This window comes from Thamnophis elegans, chromosome 7, assembly GCF_009769535.1.
Source record: "Thamnophis elegans isolate rThaEle1 chromosome 7, rThaEle1.pri, whole genome shotgun sequence".
Lineage (NCBI taxonomy): Eukaryota > Metazoa > Chordata > Lepidosauria > Squamata > Colubridae > Thamnophis > Thamnophis elegans.
This window is the reverse complement of record NC_045547.1, coordinates 54,685,462-54,708,786: the sequence shown is the minus strand read 5'-3', so window position 1 is coordinate 54,708,786 and position 23,325 is coordinate 54,685,462. Positions and strand designations below refer to the sequence as shown.

The 23,325-nt window shown below is 40.2% G+C and overlaps 1 protein-coding gene across 4 annotated transcripts in view; it reads right to left on the bottom strand.

Annotated features, from left to right (window-relative positions):
• Positions 1–23,325, bottom strand: part of GXYLT1 (glucoside xylosyltransferase 1) — a 48,381-nt gene that overhangs the window by 4,407 nt on the left and 20,649 nt on the right. For 3 of the 4 annotated variants that reach the window (XM_032220744.1, XM_032220746.1, XM_032220747.1), the window contains 5 exons: positions 22,641–22,892; positions 21,469–21,592; positions 13,909–14,081; positions 12,280–12,437; positions 9,429–9,891 (listed from right to left, as the gene is read on the bottom strand). In XM_032220744.1, coding sequence (XP_032076635.1) covers positions 9,729–9,891; positions 12,280–12,437; positions 13,909–14,081; positions 21,469–21,592; positions 22,641–22,892 — 870 coding nt within the window. In that variant the 3' untranslated portion in view covers positions 9,429–9,728. Of the gene's footprint in view, positions 1–9,428; positions 9,892–12,279; positions 12,438–13,908; positions 14,082–21,468; positions 21,593–22,640; positions 22,893–23,325 lie in introns of those variants that run through there. The other variant, XM_032220745.1, reaches the window with a different exon arrangement.

Here is a 23,325-nt window from a genome sequence, read left to right as displayed (position 1 = left end):
ATTTTCAAATGTCAATTTACTCATTTCAGCACTTTCTATTATTTTCTGAATTATTTCCTTCTGCGATGGTATTTTCTCGTTTTTCCAATTTTTAGCAAATACAATTCTAGCCACTGTTAACACATTTACAATATGTTTCTGGTAAAATTCCCAATTAAAAAAACCTCTGGTTTTTAAGTCTATATGATTTTGTATCATTTTCCAACTATGTGTGGATTTTAGTCCAATATCTTTTAGCTTCTGCGCACATCCACCACATATGGTAATATGAACCGGGTATCTGATGACATTTACAACACTTTTCTTATTTATTCTTGAACATTCTTGTTATTCTCATCCGGGGTAAGTGCCACCTGTAAAACATCTTATACAAATTTTCTTTATATGAAAATAAATAAAGATAAAACGAAGATTTTGACAAAAAACATGTTACTAAGACAAAGGAAGAATTGGTGGAAGCTTTGAAGATTCAGGTCATGAATAAGGTCAAGTATTTGGGGATATATTTGACAGCAGGATGTAGTACACTTAAAGAGAACAATTATCACAAACTCAAACAACAGATTTGGTAAAATGGGAAAATTTACAACTATCACTAATAGGGAGAATATCAACAATCAAGATGAAAAGTACTACCCAGGATTTTATATTTGTTCAAGACAATTCCAATTAGATTAGGGAAATATTATTTTGACGAGTTAAACAAAACAATTCTGAAGTACATTTGGCAGGGAAAGAAAGCAAGAATTAAATTAAAACTGTTACAAGATGCTAGAACAAGAGGAGGTTTTGGCCTACCTAACTGGGAGTTATATTACCAGGCAACAAACTTGATGTGGGTTAAGGAATGAATAACATTAAGAAATTCTAGATTATTGACTTTAACAGGACATGATTTGTTGTTGGGATGGCATGCTTTCTTATGGTACAAGGGAACTAAAATGCAGGGTTATTTTAGAAGACATTATATACATGAGGCTTTGCTATTAAACTGGGGGAAGACTAAAAGGCAATATTATTTAAAAATTCCAGTCTGGTTATCAACTATTGAAGCATTTTCATATCAAATAACATACAAAAATAACAAGCAGTTAGATATGGTGAAATATTGAATGCAAAGGGTGAACTTAAATCTATGCAAGAACTGGAAGATCAAGGTATAAGGATGAACTGATTTCATATGCGCAAATACATTATAGATATTATAAAGAACTTAAAATGGAAAGGTTCTATAATAAAATGTCTGAATTAGATAAAGTTTTGACAGGTACTGATGAAAAGGTAATTAAAAAACTATATGGATACTTCTTAGAGGTTAAGCTAGAAGAAGAACAAGTTAAAGAATCTATGATTGCTTGGGGGGGGGAATTCTGTACATGGGATTAACTTAGAAAAATGGCAAAAATTGTGGTCTCAAAATTATAAAATGACGATGTCCAGTTGACTGATTGAGGACCTGACTCAGATGATGACATACCTTATTGATCTTGCCTAGCTATGAAAACTAAGCAAAGTTGGTCTTGATTAGCATTTGAACTGGAGACTACCATGAAATTTGGAGCAATACCCAGACGAAGGTTCCTGTGTGAATGCAGTTACTTTGATTTTAGAAGGAGAGGCAGCGGACTGGGTAGTCTTTCTTCAAGACAAAGGGGCCTGGACTTGGGGAATGCCTTTCTGGATGAGCTTTGAGCTAGATTCAGAAATCCCACACAATCCTGCCGAGCAGAATCCAGAATCTGCACCATGAGGCAAGGGAGCAGACCACTAGTCAAATCCATTTGGTGAGCTGAGGAAATGGCAAGAGTGCTTGCTGGTCTATCACTTTCAAGACAGATTAAGCATGGAACTGTACCAAAACTGCCTATTCAGGGGAATCCCAGGTGACTTCCAGATGTGGTACCAGGTGGTGACCCCAATGAAGCTAGACCTGTTGGAGTATCAGCAACATGCAGCTCATGAAGGTCTCCCCCTACAAGGCCAAGAGAAATGCCAGCCAGCATGCAAGGAGGGAACAGCCGCTCCCTTGACTCCAAAGGAGAGCCCATGGCACCCTTCTGGAGCCTGCTTCTGATATGGGAGAGAAGGCCATTGGGCTGCAAATTGCCCAGCCCCACAGACTATGTCAGTGCTGAGTATTTTGAGTCAACTGAAGGCCAAAAAAGTGCCGATGAAGGCAAAGGAGATGATGTGGGTGGTGCAACAGTCATGGAAGTTTCCCCACCTCCAACAAGTGGGAGAGAACTCCAACCCCCAGCAAGCCTAATTGGTCCTCTATGAGAATGACAGCAAGGGGGAGGATGATCCATTGGTAAGTGGAACCATCACCTCTTTGACCAGCCAGGTGGAGATGTTAGTGCCCCACTCAGGAGCAAGAGGTGTCTTCACTGTCCTAGATGACTTGGATTGCACCCGTTGCTTGGTCAGCCTACAAACTGTGGAAAATATGGGACTAAGACTTAAAAAAATGAGGCAGCCTATGAAATTTGAACAAGTGGATGATTCACTCATGGATGTGTGTGGCTGCTATGTACCTCATCAATGCAGTGACCCTGAAGGCAGGGAGCCATCAAGAGTCTATTCGTTTTATAGTAGCCCCCAAAATGGCAGAAACTATGATATTGAGGTTGGGATGGCTAAAAAAGTAGAATCCAGTGAAAAGACAACAAATGGTGCTTGAAAAGTAAAGAAGGGAGATTACAATGAGTGGGGATGACACACAAAGATGGCAAAACACTGTTGTTGGGGAAAGGGAAGATAAAGCTCCTGAATGCACTAGCTGAGAGTGAACAAGCGAGACTGGGGATTCCAAAGGAGTACCAGGACCTAGCCCAAGTGTTTTTAGTGACTGTGACCTCAGTGACAGGGTCATTGAACTACTGCCTGGGGTGGAATTACCTAAACCAAAAATATACTCAATGATCCCAAGAGACAGAGGAGTTCAGAAGCTTCATGGACAAAAATCTAGCACAGGAGTGTCAAACTCAAGGGTCACGGGTCAGTTCTTGGAGGAAATAGTTAACTCTGTTATACCTTCCTGGGAACTGGCAGTGCAGATCTCCACAAAACAACAGCCACTAGCCACTCCTCAGCCAGCTGATAATGCCTTCACCAAGCAGCTAAAGGAAGCCCTGAAGGATGATGGACCTTCAAGGACCACAAAGATAAGCTGACAATGAGGAAGGACCTGGCATGGAAGGGAGACAAACTGTATATTCTAGCCAGCCAGAGGACCCAGATCCTACAAAGAAGCCATGATGTAAAGCTGGTAGGCCACTTTGGCTTCGTAAAGATCCTCCACTTAGCTAAGAGGCAGTTCTAGTGGCCCAAGATGAAGAAAGACATAGAAAACTATGTAACCAGTTTGCCCGGTGTGCATGTTCATTAAATGATTGCCAGGAAAGACTCCCGAGCTTCTACAGCCAGTGGCCAACCCCAGCTGACCATGAGAAGAAATACAATGGACTTTATAGTGGAATTTCCTGAGAGTAATGGGAGTACCATGATTTGAACAGTGGTTGACCTGTTTTCAAAGCAAGCACATTTTATTGCATGTCTGAAGGTTTCCTCAGCCCAGAGTCTGGCCAAGATATTCATGCAGGACGTTTATCGGCTGCATGGAGTCCCAAGCAATATTCCCTCTTATTTTTTTTTCAGTGTGGGCGGAAAAGTATAGTGTTTCAGCAGCACATTTTCATGCCTGAGCACCTGAATTTTTTTCACAGATGTCACCTAAGACAACAACGAAATCAGTGTTATTTGAAACTCAAAATACTTCATTTCAAGGAATTTCACTTGATATACTTCATTTTAATGAGTTCACATTCAATTGCAAAAGTTGTCTATACACTGTATGCTTCTGTGAATGTATTATATGCAATTTGCTATTTTAAATGAGTAAAATGATTAAAATCCCCATGCATAAAGTCTCATTCACCTCTAACAGTTTTCTTCCATTATTAATTTGTAAAGTCAAGGATTTATTGCCTGTATATTCAACAATGCTTGCTGCTTGTTTGAAAATTTGTGGCAATTTGTTCCTCTCTATACAGGTGGTTTCAGTAACCTACTATTACTGAACTCTGGGAGTCAATTCTGCATATAACTAGTGATAGTAACTAGTGACCCAAAATTGCAAAACATTAAATTTTATTATTTTGAATATGAAAAAATTGTTTGACTCATAAAATCTTTTTTTTTCATGAATGCTCACACAGAAGTTGCTTGCTATTGGAAAAACACCTTCCTTTTTGTTTATAAAGTAGTGATTTTAGTTTGCTCCAAATGATTTAACTATGGAAGTCACTAATTTAAACTGACAGATAGGAAGTTTAATTAGATTAAAAGCAAAAATATTCTCAATGACTTTGAAAATCCCAATGAGTTATCAAATATTCATTACAACAATGTGGGACTAGAATTTTTATCACTCAGCAATGTGGTCACAAAGCGTGATGTCACGTTACCAGGCACAGCTTCCCAGGAGCCTTGCCAGGAGCCGGTCGGAACGCAGCGGGCAGAGAGGAGCAGGGTGGGGGGGGGAAGCAACAGGACGAGGCTTCCTCCCAGCTGAACTGTGGGAATGGCAGGAGGTGGCTCCCTACGCCTCTTCCCTCCCACGCCGGGACTCTGTCTGCAGAGGCTGTGACTGCCCTTGCCGAGGAGAGTGGCCAGGGGACCCGCGGGGGCTGAGCGTGGCTCCTGGAATTGGGAGAGAAGCTCTGGGAGGGGAGGAAGGAAGGCGGGCTCTGAGCCCCCATGGGACCCCGAGGCCGCTGCAGGTGCAATGTTCCCTCTAAGCTGCGCCAAATAACCAGAAAGCCCAAATAGTATGGTGTAAAATAGTTGCTCCAGGAAACCCAAGCCACGTCCTCAACCCAGTCACTTTGCTGCCCTGCACCTCAAGAAGGAAAGGTTTAGCTGGAGGGGGTTTCAATTGCGATTCTGTGGCCGCTCTGCAGACTGCAGTCCGTGTCTGGCAAATACGTGACACTGCGCGGCAGTTGGAAACTGCTGCGCACCGTTTTCTTGCCACATGCACAGCTTAGAGGGAACATTGGTCCCAAGGTACATTATTTCAGACCGGGTGTGAGTGCAAAGTTTTGGCAGTTTATAAAGTGAATAGGCTTATCCTAGGGGCTTAGTTTGGGGTTCCCTCTGAGTACCAATGGGGTGGCTGAATGGACAAATGCAATAGTGGAGCAATGTCTATGTTGCTATGCAAACTATTAGCAAACCAAGTGGACGGAGCTCCTACCTTTTGCAGAAGTGGCTTACAATAACTTGGTCCATAGTAGCACCAAGTAACCACAGGAGTTGCGTTTGTACCAATGCAAAAATTTCTGAGGGAAATTCACTTAAGGGTTTTGGATAAGTCAACTGTACCGTAACCAGGTTTACAATCCTAACAATGGGGAAAAGGCCCACATATTTTGGGCAAAGTTACTTCAACGTTTCAAGGTACTCAGTGGACAAAAAAATCTTATCACCAACGTGGTACTCTTTTTGCTTAACTCTCTTATCAGCTTGTTTCTTAGGCGCTTGATGAGCTTCATCTAGCATTTTTCGAGTCACAGGCCAGATGACTTGTAGCTGTTTGGTCCACTCAGATAGGAAAGGGTTTTGTGGTCCCCCCTGGGGCAATTCAGGGATAGGCACAAAATCCTGACCAAAAACTACTTTGAATGAAGTAAACCCGGTACTGCTATGTATAGAATTATTGTATGCGACCTCTGCAAAAGGCAATAAGTCGGCCCAATTATCTTGTTAATAATTGAAGTAGCATCTGCGGTACTGCTCTAGAACCGAGTTAGCCCATTCACAAGTCCCATTTGTCTGTGAATGGTGGGCAGAACTTAGACCCTGGATGGAGCCTAACATTTTCAAGAACTTCCTCCAAAAGTGGAAGGTGAATTGGACCCCTCTGAGATAATGCATTCAGGAACAGCATGTAACCTATACACATATAGGATGAACAGTTTAGCCAGTGTTTTTGTTGACGGAATCTTGTAGCAGGGCATGAAATGCACTTGATTGGAGAACAAATCCGTGACCACCCAAATGACAGTACTGCTATTACTTTCTGGTAGCTCGAAAATGAAATCCATGGATATCTCCTTGCAAGGGGCACCAGGTCTGGCAACATTTTGGAGTAGTCCATGTGGTTTCCCTGGTGGTCTCTTTGCCACAGCACAAACAGGAAAACTAGCAATATAGGGTTCTACATCTTTTTTCAAAGAAGGCCACCAAAACTGTCTTTTAACCAAATATAAGGTCTTCACAAACCCAAAATGTTCAGCTGCTTTTGAATCATGGGCCTGTTGGAGGACAACACTTTTTAAACTAGCAGGCACATACAACTTGACCCCCCACCCATGCAAGTCCATCCGACAGGGTGCATTTATTTGAGTGGGATTTGAACTAGTCATCAGATGCTGGGGCCTCCCTCAGACATTTTGTTAGCTCTGTGGGTATGTCTAGGTCAACTTTTCCTTGGCTTCTGGTTATTTATGGAGCTTTGAGCTCCTTGGAAGGAATGACCAGATGAATCACCTCTGGCCTAGCTCTGTTATACTAGATAGAGCATCTGCCATGAAATTCTTCCCTCCTGGAAGGTATCTCTGCTGAATGCCCGAGGTACCAATATTCCTTAGGGATTTTCTCCTCCCCCTCAATTTTCTCCTGTGCAGCTGCTTGCGTTCTTGGCTTTGGCCATGTAGGAAGTTTTCCCTTCCCCTGCTTTCCCTGCTGGGTGGAATGGATGCGTAGCAGTCCCTTCCTCCAATTTACATGAGGGTTCCACTTCCATAACCAGGGTAATCCACATATGAGGAGCCATTCCATCCCAGGGGCAACAATGAAGCTTAAAGATTCATGGTGGTCACCCATCCACATCTCTACTGGTTCCGTCACAAAATGGGTTGCCCCCCCAGCTACTGACCCCCCAGCTGGCAAAGAGCGATGGGTACTTTCATTGTTCTTAGTTTTAGTTCCATTTCCTCCACCATCACCGGGCTAAACACACAGGGTGCAACTAGAGTCTAAAAGGGCCAGCATCTTCCCTTGGGCGCCAGTGGAAGGCACCCTTAATTCTACTGGGATGATTAGGGCATGCGGACTTACCAAGGAGTCATCATTGGAATCAGTTTCACTTTCTCCTGGGGCGATTGGAATTCCCAACTCCTCCACGCCTGGAGGAGCGATCAGTGATTTCCATACTTTTCAGGGCTGTTTCACGATGTTTTGCCGGCTGCTTTTCAGCCCTTTCCCCTCCAGCGGAGGTTGGTTTTGGGGCAGGCTTAGAAAAACCATTGGCAGCCCGGTGTCCCTCCTTCCCGCAGCTGAAACATACTGTTGACCTGGGCTTGGTCGCTGACCCCCCTTTTTATGGCTTTAGGGGCCTCTTTTGATGTTGAGAAGGGGGGTTTGCCCAGCTATTGCCCCCCATGTCAGTTTCTGACCAAATCAATTTCCACATCCGCAGCCAACCAATACCAATGTTGAAGGTCTCAGGGTGAGCTCGAGTAACAAAGAGCTGGAAGATGTCGTTGTTAAGACAATCTTGGTAGCTTTCCACTAAAGCTTCCTGAGACCACCTCTACATATCAACGGAGGTGGTCTCAGGAATATTTTGCCAGCGTGCGAAATTCCTGGGTGTATTCTGCCACTGATTTTCGGCCCTGGGTTAAGAATTTCATTCTGGTCCTTGCCTTCCTATCAGCTAGGGGGTCTTCAAAGTGCTCTCTTAGGGCCATCATAAAGCCATCGTAATCTCTCAGCTGTGGGGAATCATCCTTGTGAAGAGTTACTATCCACTCTGCTGCTGCTCCCTCCAGCGCCATGGTCACACATCTGACTTTTACACCCTCAGGTGCAAAATCTTCCCTATACTCTTGCATGTAGTTCCAGACTTGAGCTAGGAAAAATCCCAGTGTCTTAGGATCTCCTCCATATTTCACTCCTAATGGAGGAATCTTGGGAAATTGGTGCTTCTGGGGGGGGCTAACCCCTCCTTGGGGGGGGGCTGAGTTGCTGCCGGAGCTCCAGGTGCCTGCCCTGGTCACGGTTAAATCCCCAGGGCTGGTTCTGGGTTAGCCAGGGCTTCGGCTCCCCCCTCTGCCTACAGAGCCCCTCTACAAGCCAGTAAGGTGTATCTTTCACACACTCTCCGACTCTCAAGGGCTTCATGCAGATGTAAAGCTTGTGTCAGCAAAATGTCCTCCTTGTTGGCTTCCTGCCAGACAGCCTCTGCCCACCGGCGCTGGGTGGCTGTTAACTTCCAGGGGAATCTCCTCTGGCACATCCATCCATCTGACTCCCAACGCCATCTGAGCCAGACTGGCTTCTCTTCAAGTTTCAGTTCAGCCATCCACTCAGTTTCTTCTCAACCCGAATGAGCCAGGGGAGGAGAGGATCCAGCAGCGCTCAGGTCCTCCTGGTTGCTGCAAGGGTTAGACTGATTTTTGGCAGCCCACTCGGTAGTTTTAACTCCGGGATGGTTACCAAGTGAGATTTTGCTTAATGTCAGACATGCCTCCTTCAAAATTCAAGAAAGGACACCCCCAACTCCATTGGTTTAGAGAAAAGGTACTTCTACTGAATATGAAGTGATATCATTGAAAGTAAAGCAAGTTCTGAGGGTAAAAGGCACGAAATTGTACATATAAACAATTTACCCAAATCCCTCCCCCCAACAACCCCAAGCTAAATGTCCAATCTCTAGCCCCCAAGGGTGTCATGTGGGGTGCATCTTTAGGAGGTCTCATCCATCTGGTATGCAGAGATGGTTTACCTTGACCAAACCCAAACAGGACCATTCAGCATGCACAGAAGTTTGTGAGAACAAAACTCCCTCTTCGTTCCAAGAACAATTCCCCTCTCAAATACCGAAAGCCCCTCTCTCCCCATTACTATGGCAGCCGATAGCAAGCCAAGTGATATAGAGGCTGATAGATATACTGATACTGGAGCATTGTAAAGATTGAAATTGTGATATAAAATGAAGGAAACTGTTTAATAAAAACCATTACATCCCCCTCCCCCCAAAGAATATTTCCAGTTGTAATAGACCATGAATTATTGGTGTCAGACAAATGGATTAAACTTCAAAAATTCAAAGGGAGTAAATGCACCACTGAACTTTGCATATTATTGCCACTTGTTTTGGAGGATATAGCGTTAGAACATTACTGTAAGAAACATATGTTGCAGGAAAAAAAATGTAATCTATCAGGTCCTAGGATGTATGCCTTCTCAGTGGTGGTGCTTGTCTTCTGGAACAGCTCCCTCCCCCCCAATATCCAATCTCTCCCCACCCTGAGGGTATTCTATGCATTTTTGAAAACCAGGCTTTGTGCCCACACCTGAAGCTAGGATGGTTGCTAGACATCATAATGCTTGAATAATGCTAGGATGTAAGTAAATGTTAGTGAATTTTAAGAAAGAACTTAGTTTAATATTAAGATTTAAATTCTAAGAATATTTCATAAACACATATTTTGCAGTGATTTCCCCTCCTTTAATAACTAAACCAATCACCAAAGTTTTATTGAGAGTTACCTGTATCAAATTGAACCTTAGGTAAATATAAAAAACAAGCCATATTTTGCCACTTTATTATGATAGGCTGTTTTTTTTTTTGCATCTCAGATACTTTAGGCTTTTAGTCCTCTATGGTACATAGCAAAATGTGTTCAGAACTGCAAGAAATTTGAAAAAACATTAATAACCTAACAATTCACATTAATGTAATGGTCCATTATTAAAAGATAGGGGAAATATATGAAGATGTATTGAACATGATCATCCCAAATGTTTAATTCTGCCATGAAGTACCTTAGATGTATGTTGTTGCATATTAGTACCCGATGTTCTCCAATATGGATATGCTGACTGGAAGTGAGAAAAATTACAATTCAGAACTATTGTCAGATTAATGAATTATTTATAGCAATATATAATGAAAACACTGAAAAGCTTAATGTCAGGCTTGCATATATATTCCTTTTAGAATTTTGGCCTGCCACACTTTTTCTTATTTCATTATGCTGTTTCTTTAAGTATAGTCAATGGGAGGGGGGAATAGAAGGAGTAGGATTTTGGAACGTATTGTTTTTCATTCTTTGCTAGAAGTCAAGGTCATCCTTTGTCTCCGCACTTTCACACCTGACCGGAAGAAGCTGGGCATGGACGCCAGCGTGGAAGGAGAAGATTGAACCATGTGATGGACTGTGGGTGTGGGGATCATGAACTTTTAACTGGATGGGATTCTGATGTAACTTCCAGAGTTGGGACCCCACAGCCATGTGCCAACATGCCTGCTTTATTAAATTGGAACTTTAAGCATAGTTTTGCCTTCGATTCTGATTTGATTCTATATGGTATTTGGAACGCTGACAGTTAAATTTCCATTAAGTAATCTTGTAGAGTGAACATTCTATTGTTATGTACAGTTTACAGCTAAATATGTGTACAAACTGATTGTCAAATCTTTTAAAGTATAAGACATGAAAACAAAGGCACATAAAATTTTCGGATTATAAGACACTCCAGACGCACCTAGCTTTTGGAGAGGTAAACAAGAAAAAAAAATCTGCCTCCGCCTCGCAGCAATTTGCCTCCTTGCAGCAAGCAGCAAACAGGCAGTCAGCTTCATCACAGCCTGATTTAGCATGAGCAGCTGATTGGCAGTTGGATCTGCCTCCCAGAATACTGCCTATCAGCTGTTCCAGGCTGCGGGGATCGCCACCACCTATTGCCACTGTTGCCTATCGCTGCTTCCATGCGTCCCGTTTTCAGCCTCTGCACATCCCATTTTTGGCTCATTCCAGGCAGCAGGGATAGGTGGTGGTCACGACAATCCCCGCTACATGGAACAGGCTGAAAACGGGACACGTGGAGGCGGCAAAGGGTAGCAACAGGGTGGTGGTGGTCCACGCAGTCTGGAACAGCTGATAGGTGGTATTCTGAAAGGCAGATCCAACCGCCAATTAGCTGCTCATGTTAAATCAGGCTGTTAAACCAGGTTGTGCTGAATCTGACCAGGCTGCAAGGAGACAAATTGCTGGGAGGCAGACGCTGAAGGGTGGGGGCCAGCAGGAGGCTGGGGCTCCAGCAACATTCGTTGTATAAGACGCACAGAGATTTCCACTCACTTTTTTTTGGGGGGGGGAGGAATCTTATACACTGAAAAACACGGTATAGATTGTCAATCATCACATATTTCTTTGAAACAAAGTAACTTGTGAGCTTTGTAAACAATGTATTCTTACACTTTTAAAGTGAAGATAGTGCTGACTTAATTATTCCTTCATTCAGTTAAGTAAAATTGAGATTAGCGATGACAATATATTTTGCCATACCTAAAACATATTTATCTGATTCTTTTGAGGTTTCTTGAACTGAATTATAAAGAATAAACCTGAATACAAATATAACTTTCCTAACTCACTGCAGTAACATGTACTAATTCAACTTCAAAGATCCGTACTAAGTTAAAAAGAATTTCTGCAAAGAATAATTCAAAATAAGCCCATAAAGTATTATGGTACAATACATAATAACCCCATCCACCATGATATCACTACGCAAATCCTAGCCTTTTTGAATTTGTAGCCCAATGTCAAATGCAAGTATGTAAGACAGAGGTTCCCAACCCCCGACCTGCAGCCCGGTAGTACTTGTGCGACTGATGGACAAACATGCGTGGACAAAACTGCACTTGCGCAAGTGGTGAGTCCTTTTGCTCATGTGCAAAACTCCACTCATGTGAATGGAGCTTTGCACATGAGCATTCTTCACTTGTGCAAGTGGAGTTTCGTGCGCAAGCACAAATGCCCTCCACTTGTGTAAGTGGAGCTTTGCACACAAACACTGTCCACTGAAGTACCCTCCAGTTGCATGTGGAGATCCATTTGCGCATGTGGAGGGTATATGCCCAAGTCGCTTGCACCAACTGAGCTGTGGCCATATGCGTGTGGCCTGCTGGTCACATGCTTTCTCTCATGCCGGGCCAGGGTGCCAAAGTAGAAAGGTTGGGGACCATGATGTTAGATACATGTGGTTTCACAAGCCATGTTTCATCATTTCCAACCCTCAACTTGTAGATGCCTAAGATGCTCACTATCTTCATATTGTCCTCAATGGGAGATAATGCAAACTTCAAATAACAGCATAATTAGAGCACACCATTTCTGTAGGAACAACCTTCAGGCATCAAATATTCTCCTACATTGGTCTGTTCAATATGAAAGTCTGGAGAGCAGAACTTGCAATGATCACCTTTCCTTAGTTCTTCTATTACTTAGGTCCCTTATACTTTTTGTGAGTTGTTTTATGAACACTTTGTATATTCTTCCACAGTAGGTATGTTGTGTCTTTTGTAATTCATGTTCAAGAGGTAGAAGCAATGCATGTAGAAGGTCATCTTCAAACGAATACTAGAAAAGTATTAGAAACATTGTATTGATAAGTTAGATTTACCAATTCCAGGTTTTCTGATGTAGTTCTAAAACTGCAGTTTTACAGTACACTGCATTTTATAAATATGTATTTCTAAGAAAAATAATCTAGGTCCAATAAAAGACCTGCCCCTACTTTTAATATTAATCTTCATCAGGCAAGGCAGCAATATCATCATTTTCAGTATTCATAATGTCCAGTTACTGTCACTTTAAATATTTTTTTTTAATGTAAAAAACACAAAGATACATAAAAATCGTATTAGTACTTAAAATGATACATTATTTTTTGTAGAACACATTGTTCTGAGAAAGTGGCTTTAGTGTGAAATATCTATAACTTCCCCCAGAATATTCAAGTGATATATTAATGTACAATATATTGAGTAGAAACAGCATAAAAATAGCAATCTATAGAAACATTAAAGAAGTGGTATTTTCATTAAACTGAATTATAAACACGCATAGTAAAGGGCTATTGCTTTTCAGTTACAGGTTTGTTTAATATGTTATAAATGACATAATATATGCAAACACATTACAATAAAATAACTTTATTATTTTGCTGGAATTGATCTACATCTTTTCTGTGCTTTATGCACAGCTGATCCTAAATAAAGTCAACAGTTTTCTTTTCTTAATATATTTTGGTAATGCTCAAAGGAATTAAGAAATTGAACTTTTATGAGACCACGTTTTCTTTTGGTGTAATAAATTCTAAGCCCCCAGTAGTATTTTTTTCCCCATTTTTATACCTTTATGGCAATATGCCACAAAGCACCATTAAAATATGCTATTTATTTTTGAAGAATATATGCTAGATAGGATGAACATTAAAATAAGCAACACTGCTGCATTTATAGCTTTCCAGTGAGTATTCTGAAAGACTGATAAATAGTTTATTAGAACTGGCAAACTGAAGCCAAGCATCTATAATATTTTAAAAGGACAAAATTAAAATAAGAAAATTATATAACTATGTCATTGAAATAAAACTTTTCAAAAACAAAGCATCACATATAATTTTAGCAATAAAAAGGAAACAAGGAGTTGTCATATTCCTGTGTAAAAATTGTTTTTTTTGGTTCACCATTGCAGGTTCACTAATTACAAGCGTTTATAGAAGCAATATATTGCATGGAATTTCTTAATCATAATATTGTGCTCCTGAGTCAAAATAATGAGTCTCACCTGGTCTTGATGAATTTAAAATTAGAAAGCTTAATACTGGAGGTTTTCAGTGTCTCACTGAAATCAATACTGTAATTAAGCCTTACTTCCTTTCAAAGTCTATTTTATTTTTGAATATCTCAGAACAGATTCTGGAATGTCCACTTTCAATGTGTTTATTTATTTTTAAAAATAAGTAAAATGTATTGTAGAACTGGTGGAGGTAAAGTTCTCCGAATTATTTTTAATTTTAAAAGTTCAAATTAAAATGTTTACTTACATTTTTAATTGCATAATAAACAGCACGAAACGTTGGCTGCTTATCATCATGGTAAACTCCTCTATTTCCATGAAGAATGAATATTCCTTCCTTTTCTGCCTCTTGGCAATTGCTCCCATAAATACAATGGTCGGGCCGATAGTTCCATTGGCAAGGGAAAACAAAAAGGCTTTCTAGAGAAAAACAAAAAAAAATCATCTATTATAATTTTTCCAGGCAAACTGTTCATTGAAGGACTTAGACTATCAGGTCCAAGCCCTTGTTCAATGGAAAAATCAAAGTTAAAAGTATGTCCAAAGTTTGCTGACCACACTTTGCCTGAATACTGTACATACAACGAAGTGAAATTTATACTGTCATTTGATAAATGGTTCAACTGTTGAAATGCATTACCATTAAAAGAAAATTTCCTAGCATTGAACTGAAATGTCTTCCTCCAATTTAGAATAGAATAACAGAGCTGGATGGGACCTTGGAGATCTTCCAACCCCCTTGCTTAGGAAGGATTTCAATATTCAATCTCTTCTTAAAAACTTCTGGAGGCAAGCTGTTCCACTGATTAATTGTTCTGTTAGGAAATGTCTCCTTAGTTCTAGGTTGCTTCTCTCCTTGATTAGTTTCCACCCATTGCTTCTTGTCCTGCCCTCAGGTACTTTGGAGAATAGCTTGACTCCCTCTTCTTTGTGGCAACCCCTGAGATATTGGAACACTGCTATCATGTCTCTCATGTCCTTCTTTTCATTAAACTAGACATACCTAGTTCCAGAAACAGTTCCTCATATGTTTTGGCCTCCAGTCCCCTAATCATCTTTGTTGCTCTTTTCTGCATTCTTTCTAGAGCAGTGGTTCCCAACCTGGGCCCCAGGCCCCACCGGGGGGGGGGGGATTCGAAAATGAGCTTTTAACTGAACTTTTAAAAGCCTGCTAATTGTTCTTATATATTTGTGGTGAAACAGCTGTGTTTCAATTACCTAGTGTTGTCTTTGTTAAAGTGCATTTTCTAGTTCCTGGTCCGAAAAGGATATCCCAGAGAGGAGGGAGCAAATGCCAGCCAATCCAGATGTGTTCCCACTAAGGAGCATGGGACTGGCAGTCTCTCTCTTTTTCCGGTGCGCTTTGCTGCTGATTGCAGGGAGAGCTGACAGAGTGTATCCAGAGTGGGATACAGAACCAGGACCCAAGTTTAAGTAAGAAATTGTTAGATTTACAGTTATATATAGTCTGTGTTTTCCCAGGCTGTGTTTTACAAGACTTTTCCTCTCAGAGCAATATGCGGCTGGCCCACGCATGTATAGAACATGCTAGGCCTGTATGATTCATCTCCACCTACTAAACTACCAAAGCATTTCCCTATTATGCTGCAGGTTCAAACCAAGTGGGCAAGTAAGGGGTCATACGTTACAATCCTCCTTTCATTCATGACAATTATTATTCATAAATTAAGCTAAGAATTTTTTTTTTAATTTCCCTCTTTCTGCACCATCTTCTTTTAATAGTTATTTCTTTTAATAATTTGCATCATTTCAAAAGTTTTTCTCACATTTATTTCTTTTAGTCACAAACCAAATGCATAAAATGAGTAGTGCAAGCAAGAAAAAAGTTCGTCAGTATTGACAAGAATATTTCCTTGGCTTCATACCCGCAAGCCATGATGAACAGTCACTTTTCTGCCTCTTATGCCAACAATGTTTGACCAACGAATCAATGAAACAAGATCATCTTGAGGCGCATTTGAAGGCGAAACATAGTTTGTACGTAAATTCAGATTTTTTTAAATAAGTTTTTTTATTTTTATTTTTCAAAACAGACACAACACAAAAAATCCTTTACATACTGTAGAAAGTGTATCAGTTGGTTACAAAAAGTTTTTGTGCATTTCTTTCATAGTCACCCATGATTCATATTAATTCTACTATTTTAAATGAAATCTATTTGTACATATTACCATCATCCTACCCCCATTCTGGTTTGACTATAATTGTTTAAACGTCCTTCATCATAAAACATACCAAAACTCAAAACATAACCACATACTGGCATCTCATTTGCTATTTCTAGTATCCCAAATCACTATTCCTTATGGCCTATTCTAGCTAAACATCAATAACATTTAGTAACAAAGGTTTCTAATCTTCCTTTCCAAATCACTGTTTACAATTTACATCCAATTTCCCCATGTTGTACCCATACCTATATAGACATTGTTATCATTATCTCTCCTTTATTTGACTATATCCATTATCATAATTTAGTTCTTTTTTATTAATCTTTATATGTAACCCAGCCATTTCTCATCTTTCTTTCATAGGTACCATTCAATATTCATATCCAATTACTACTTGTTATGTAATGTATGCATATGTATACATTATTATCATTTTCAATTGTTTATTTAACCACTAAATTTAGTCACTAAATTTCATTGTCCAACTAGTTTTAGATTAAACACTTTCATCTATCAGCCTGTATCTTTCCAGTAGTGAAACAGTTTCATGTCTTCTGTCATTTGTGGCATCAGTCCTCTAATTGTCTCCTTAATCAAGTTTGTATGGACTCTTCTTTGCAACTCCTTGTTTATTGATTCTCTCATGTAATTTCAATTCCTTCTTCTTTTTCCTTAATCAGCTTGTCTTTAATTGTCAGTGCTGTTATCGATGGTGTTACTAATAAAATTTCTCCCTTTAAATCCATAAATTCTTTTATTTTTTCTTCTTTTTCTGGTTTGGGGCAAAAACCCAGCCTGAAGATGGTGAGTGAGACCTCGCCGAAACGTTGCCAAGACAATCTCAATCTTACATGGGAAAAGACCTGAATACAACAAGACCAGCATACATACATAAATACACACACACACACACGGTTTTATGTTTATTCCAATTTTGAAGGGAGGAGTGTCAGTGTATGAAAGTTCATGAATTGGAATAGACATGGTAACAGATCAGCCAATGGGAACTGTTTGGTGACTCAGGCAGCTCAGGCAGAGCCTGGGCGTGGCTTAGCTTGACTGATCTGTATGAGTTGCTTTGCCTTGCAATATTGCCTTTGTATTATTATAGCTTGTGATGATTGATTCTGTACTTCTGGATTCTGAGTTTTGGTTCTGGCTTCTGCTGTATGGTATTGTATATAAAGATGTTTCTTATATAAATGAATCCTCTGTGTTATTTACTTGTGTGCTGGTTGGATTGCTGCAAACTCTAACATATCCATATACTTGATCGGTAGAGAGATCCTTTACAACACTGTTGCTCAGTGAAACAAGAGATTCACCAATTGAAACTCGGTGAATGACCAATTTCAAGTTCTGTTGAAATGTCCAGCATTTTGCCAATTTTATCTACCCATTTGTTGTTAGACAAGGTCTTATCATCCTATGTTATGATTAAGTGCTGCAGGGGTAACTCATTTGTGTGGAGTGCACACCAGACGGATCAACTTCCAGTCAAGTTTGATCTTTACGCAATGTGTGGCACCACCTTCACAGCCAGTCTTAACATTTGTAGAATTTCCGCCATTGGCTTCAAGCTTTTTTCAATGCCTTTCTTCTTCATGAAATACATGAGATCATCTACAATAATTTGAGCAGGTTTTTCTGTTTTTGAGTCTTTCTCTGGAGTGAAATGATTTAAGATATTTTCTATCTGACTCACTGTATACAGAATAATGTTCTTTTTTGATGGTATTGGGGAATTGCTGGTCTGAACTGTTTGCTTTCAGCATGACTTTAGTTGCATCTAAACGGCCATCGAAGACAAACATTGATAATTACCTGAATGTCGCTTCTCATGACATCTGTGGGAGGTGCCACTGGTGGGCTGTTATCAGCGCTGATTGGTCCATAGACTGAGAGAAAGTATTGCAGCCATGCCTCTCCTCCTTCTGCCCCAGTTTCAAGGTTGTGTCAAGTAGAATTTTGTGCAAAAGAAATCACAACAAGGGCAGCCCCTTCCATGGCAGTCCACTAAGAACTAACTAGGGTTGGATGTGACACCTCCCGCAGATGTCATGAGAAGCGACATTCAGGTAAGTACCAATGTTCGTTCTCCATGGCATATTGCGGGAGGTGCTACTGGTGGGACATATCCAAGCTACCGTCCACAGGGTGCGAAAAGACTTATGAATCCGTAGCAGCTGTGGTGGTCACTACCAGTTGCAACACCCTGCGTCCAAAGGACGCTTCTGCTAACACATAAGCATCTAGACGATAGTGTCTTGTGAAAGGTGTAGGGGAGACCCAAGAGGCCGCTCTACATATGTCCTCAAATAGAGCTCTTGTTGCCCAATCCGCTATGGGGACCTCACTCCTTGTTGAGTGGGCCATAATATCTTGAGGTGGAGGGCGCCCCTTTGTCTCATAAGCTAAGGCAATAGTTCTCTCCTATAGTGGTAGGTGTAACTCTAGCACCCAGAGTGGCTGGTTGGAAGGACACCAGCAATGCCTCTGAACTTTGAATTTGAGCCGTTTGAGATAAATTCTCAATGCCCCACGGACATATAACCTGTGCCAGAGCCGCTCTCTTGTGTGGGATGGAGCCAGACAGAAATTGGGTGACTACTTCCTGTGCCCTATGGAAAGGAGTATTTACCTTCGGGAGGAAGGATTACTCTGTCCTGGTGGAAGACACACAAGTCGTCTCAAGAAGAGCCCTGAGCTCTGAAATGTGCCTGGCTGATGTAATGGCTATCAGGAACGGAACTTTCATTGTCAGGAGCTGGAGAGAGACTGTGCATATAGGCTCAAATGGAGGTCCTATAAGTGCTTGAAGGACCAATGGTAAATCCCAGGTCGGAAAACTGTTTTAAATATGCTTGAATCTACGTTAAATCTATGTAGAGTATAGATATATAAAATATATAAAATGTATAGCTTATAAAATATTAAATTCTTTGATATAAGATCACTGTGGTAGATATAACAATATTTAAATACCATAAATAAGGAAAAGATATCTGATGTGTACAAAGCTGGCTGTAAATGAGTCCAATCCAAAGTCCTACGTTGGGAATACCACAGTTCTTATTCCATGATCTCTCTATTCCCTTGCAACTTCTCTGTTCCCTGTTCTCTGTGCTTCAAAATAACCACTGCTCTCAAATTGCCGTCACTGTCCTTTCTCTTCGTTTTCTTCTGCCTGTCTCTTCTATTGCAAAAGGAGTCTGTTCTTTCCTTCTTTCTCAATTTGTTCACCACCCACACAAAACTCTCAATTTGTATCACCGCAGATCCAGTCTCAGAAATCAGTAGAAATTCTCCACTCAGCAACCACAATCACTTTCACTCTCTACAGATTCTGTAATTAGTCTTCTTCCTCTTTCTGATCCCCACAGCTCAGGCGCTGCTCGTTCCCTCTTTGGCGACTCACTTAATTGCTGTTATCGTTAATTCCACCAACTTGGAGAAGTGCCTCAGAGTTTCACTTTGTTTAACACTGTCCGCCAAGTGGCATACTTCTGCCACTTCTCACTTTTTGCTTCCTCCACCATTAATCAGGCTGTCACATCTCTGGACCAGGCCATGACTAAGCCATGACAGCTAGTCTCTTCTGTGTCAGATTTCAGGGATTCCACCCTTCGCAACAGGAGATCACTCTTCTCCCCGTCACCACTGGATTATCCCCTCTCTATCGCTGTCCTCTCCAAGGCCCAGCTTTGCTGCTGACAGCCTCCAGACATGAAAAATCAGACAGAGAGAACGGAGATTCTTTCCCCTGTAACTGCTCCAACATGACATCACCCCCAGAAGTCTAGGAATCATTTAATAAGCGGTAAGTGCGATAAGGGAACTTGACTCACCCCAGAAAGTACAGTGGAAAGGGCCGCAATTTCATGGAGCAGTATGAAATACTCAGTATGGTATTGAGGCATCAGATGGTGTTATGGACGCTGATAGACACCACTTGGCGAATGCTGACCATGTGGAATTATAGATCCTCATGGTTGACGTTCACCTGGATGCCTCCAAGGTAGAGATGACCCTAGTGGAGAAGTTCACATCCCTCAGGAGGCCCCATTCAAGTGACAGGCGGTCAGGTGGAGCCATTGGGGGTCTGGATGTATCAAGACGTCTTGGCACAAACAGATCTATTCCCTGGGAATACTCCAAGGTGGGGACTCAGACATCTGCACTAAATCCGCATACCAAAGTCTCCTGGGCCAGTTTGGCGCTATCAGTATTACTTTCGCCCCCTCTGACTTTATCTTCCTGATGGTCCCTGGAAGAAGGGAAAGGGGGGGGAAAGCGTACAATAGGCCTCTCGGCCAGCTGCATCTCAGAGCATCTGTGTCTTCTATCCCTTGGGTCCGGTATCTGGATATAAACCAAGGAAGCTGTGCATTCTCCGGGGTGGCAAACAGGACCATCATTGGGGTTCCGAATTGACGGCAACTACAACGAAACAGATCTGTATGGAACTGCCACTCCCCAGGGTCCATGGTGGCCCGACTGAGCAAATATGCTTGATGGTTGGCAGTCCCAAAATATAGTACACTACAATCAAGGCCACGTGTATCTCCGCCCATGAGATGAATCTGTGTGCCTCTGTCCACAAGGCCCTCGAGTGCATGCTGCCCTGCCTGTTTACGTGTGCCTTGGTGGCGATGTTGTCGGTGAGAAGTAACACATGCTTATGTTAACAGTCTAGTTGAAAATGGCAAAGCGCCAGGAGCGACCACCGGAGCAACAGGTGGACCTGAGGAAGCACTTGAATGGTCAAAGGTGAATTGCTCATCATTTGTCTGATATGGGATTAAGGCCCACTGTAATGTCCTGGAATGAAAGTGCACCCAGAGCACTATCCCAATGCACGAAATCATTATGCCTAGTAGTTGTGAAAGGTCTACTATGAGTACTACCCGCCTGGAACGCACCTTACGAATTAATTTCTGTAGGTTGGATCAGCAAACAACAAGTCCAAATTCCACCTGGCGTCTACCCCATATGCGGGACGGTCTCTTACACGGGAAGGTCCTTGGACCTTATCCTTGTAGAGAACAAGGACAAAAAGAAAGTGCTTCCCACTACAGCCAAGTGCCAGGAGAACCAGCTAACTAGCATCATTGCTATTTTGTCTCTTAACAGTAGGCCATATCTGAAAATTTTGGGTGTTGGAAGTTCAGACAGCAACAAGTCTCTGCCAGTCCCAATTATGTTGCTCGTATGAGTGAACATTCCCAGTCTTGGTTTTTTTTAGAAGCCATTACAGATCAGTTACGACACTCACAAGAAGGCCAGCAGTATTAACACTGTCAGAGAAAATAACATTTAACAAAAAGAGAAAGACAGCTGAACCTGTGAAATGAAACAAGCAAAATGTTAAAATGTTATGATATTTATGTAGTTATTAATGAAGCACAACTAAATTATATTAAAGTAACCAAAATATATTTACAAACCCCAAGGAATACCACAACTTTTGAACACCTCTAATTTTTTGAAATTGAAAGTTGAAAAAATTGACACACAACAAATTTCTTGGGAGCACTTTAAAACATTTATATAATAAAAATAGCAATATCATATTAAGATTGAGAATTAAAATTGCATTTTTAAAAGAAACTTACCAGGATTATGAAAAAACATAATGTTCAAAAGATCCTGATCACCCCATGTTATATTCAACTTGTATTTTTTCAGCAGTGGCATGAGAATTTCTTCCCAACGTAATCGTACTGATGTCATATCATTCTTCAAAATCAAAATACCAGAATTAGAAGTAAGGGAATTTAGATCCTATTTTTTATGGTAAAATATATGCTTCTTTACTCTTTATCATACAATGCCTTATTTTTATGCAGTATTGTGTCTCAGTAATGTCTTTTTAATTTAAGTAGGCAATATTTTTTAATTACTAAATATTTATAACAAATAAAACCTGAAGAATCTTCAGTTTAGATTCTACCAGATTCAACTACAAACTTCTAAAAGTACAATACACCCAACGATCAATATAAAACATTTTCCAAAAATGAGTAAGAAAGGATATGCAAAAACAGAGATTTATGTATTTAGTGTTGTTGAATAATGCATGAAACATTTCTAGATTAAACAAAATAATGTTCCGCTAACTATAAATATCTAAATTTGAAAATGGCAGACATGTCTAAAGAATAGTTTCAATTTTCAAATGCAAGGTTAATTCCTGGATCTTCCTACTGCTTTTTCTTTTTTAAAATAATTTTTTTCAGGGCACAAATGACACATGGAATCCTAAGGCATGCTAGGAAGCACCGGAAAGTCATATTTTCAGTTCAAATATTCTAAAATTCAAAACTGGAAAGGCTAATAGATATATTTCCACACTCTGATTTCGAGTTTGCATTTTTACATTGGAATGAAACACTTATGAACAATGTTCTTAAAGAGAACATTATTTTGGATAGATTGTGAGAATGAAACAAATGTCTTAAAATGACTACATAATCTTACATGCATTCTAAAGCTTTAAGTCAATAGTCTAATAGCGCCACCTTCTGGTTTAGATTGCATACTCATAGTACAAATCACTGAGTTTAACATGAAGTTTCAAGATAAAAGAACAATGAGAAATGACTAGGTAGAAAGAAGAAGAAAAACAAATAACAAAAAGTATTTCATTTAAAATAACATTGAGAATCAACAGTATATGGTGCTTATATGGGATTAGTTAAAATCCATTCTGGGATATTACTAAAAAAACATGTTTTAATTTATATAAAAGTACCAAAAATGAAAAAAAAATACCAAAGCACACTACCTTGAAATATTTTCTCCTAATGCGGGTCATGTTCATTAACATTACTCCAGAATTGATTCCAGTTTTTCCATAATAAGGGTGCCTAGCAAAGCGATTATACCACCCAATACGAGGTTCTTCATGCTCTGGTGCCATAGCAGCAATCTGAGTAGAGTTGAATTTTTTCAGGAAAGACCAGATTTCATCAACAGGACTTAAGAACAAGATGTCTGTGTCAACATATAGTAGAGAGTCCACATTACTGAGGATTAACTATAGAAGGAAAAAAATTGGTAACAAAATTAACATCAAACTCTAACATTTTATGCAATTTGCTATTGTGAAGGTTTTATTTATGATTATTGAACTACAAAAGTAGCCATTTAAACACCTCTTTTTTAAATTATCTATTTTTTACTTTGATGAACTGAGTATAAAGCATACAAAAGCACGTTAACTATGAGATAATTCCTTGTAGGTTGAATTTAATTTTTTAAAAATAAGGTGTTACATTAGCATGCAATTTTATTTTTGAAATGTTACTGGTGTTCTGTTTTCCTGCTTTTAATATTGGAATCTGGACTCTTATAAAAAAGTTGCTTAATCTGTTGATTTGTTATCCATTCAATATAAGGCTCAAAAAAGTTTTCTTTACCTGAATGTTCCAATAAAAAAGAATAAAAATGATAGTCCTAGGCATGAATTC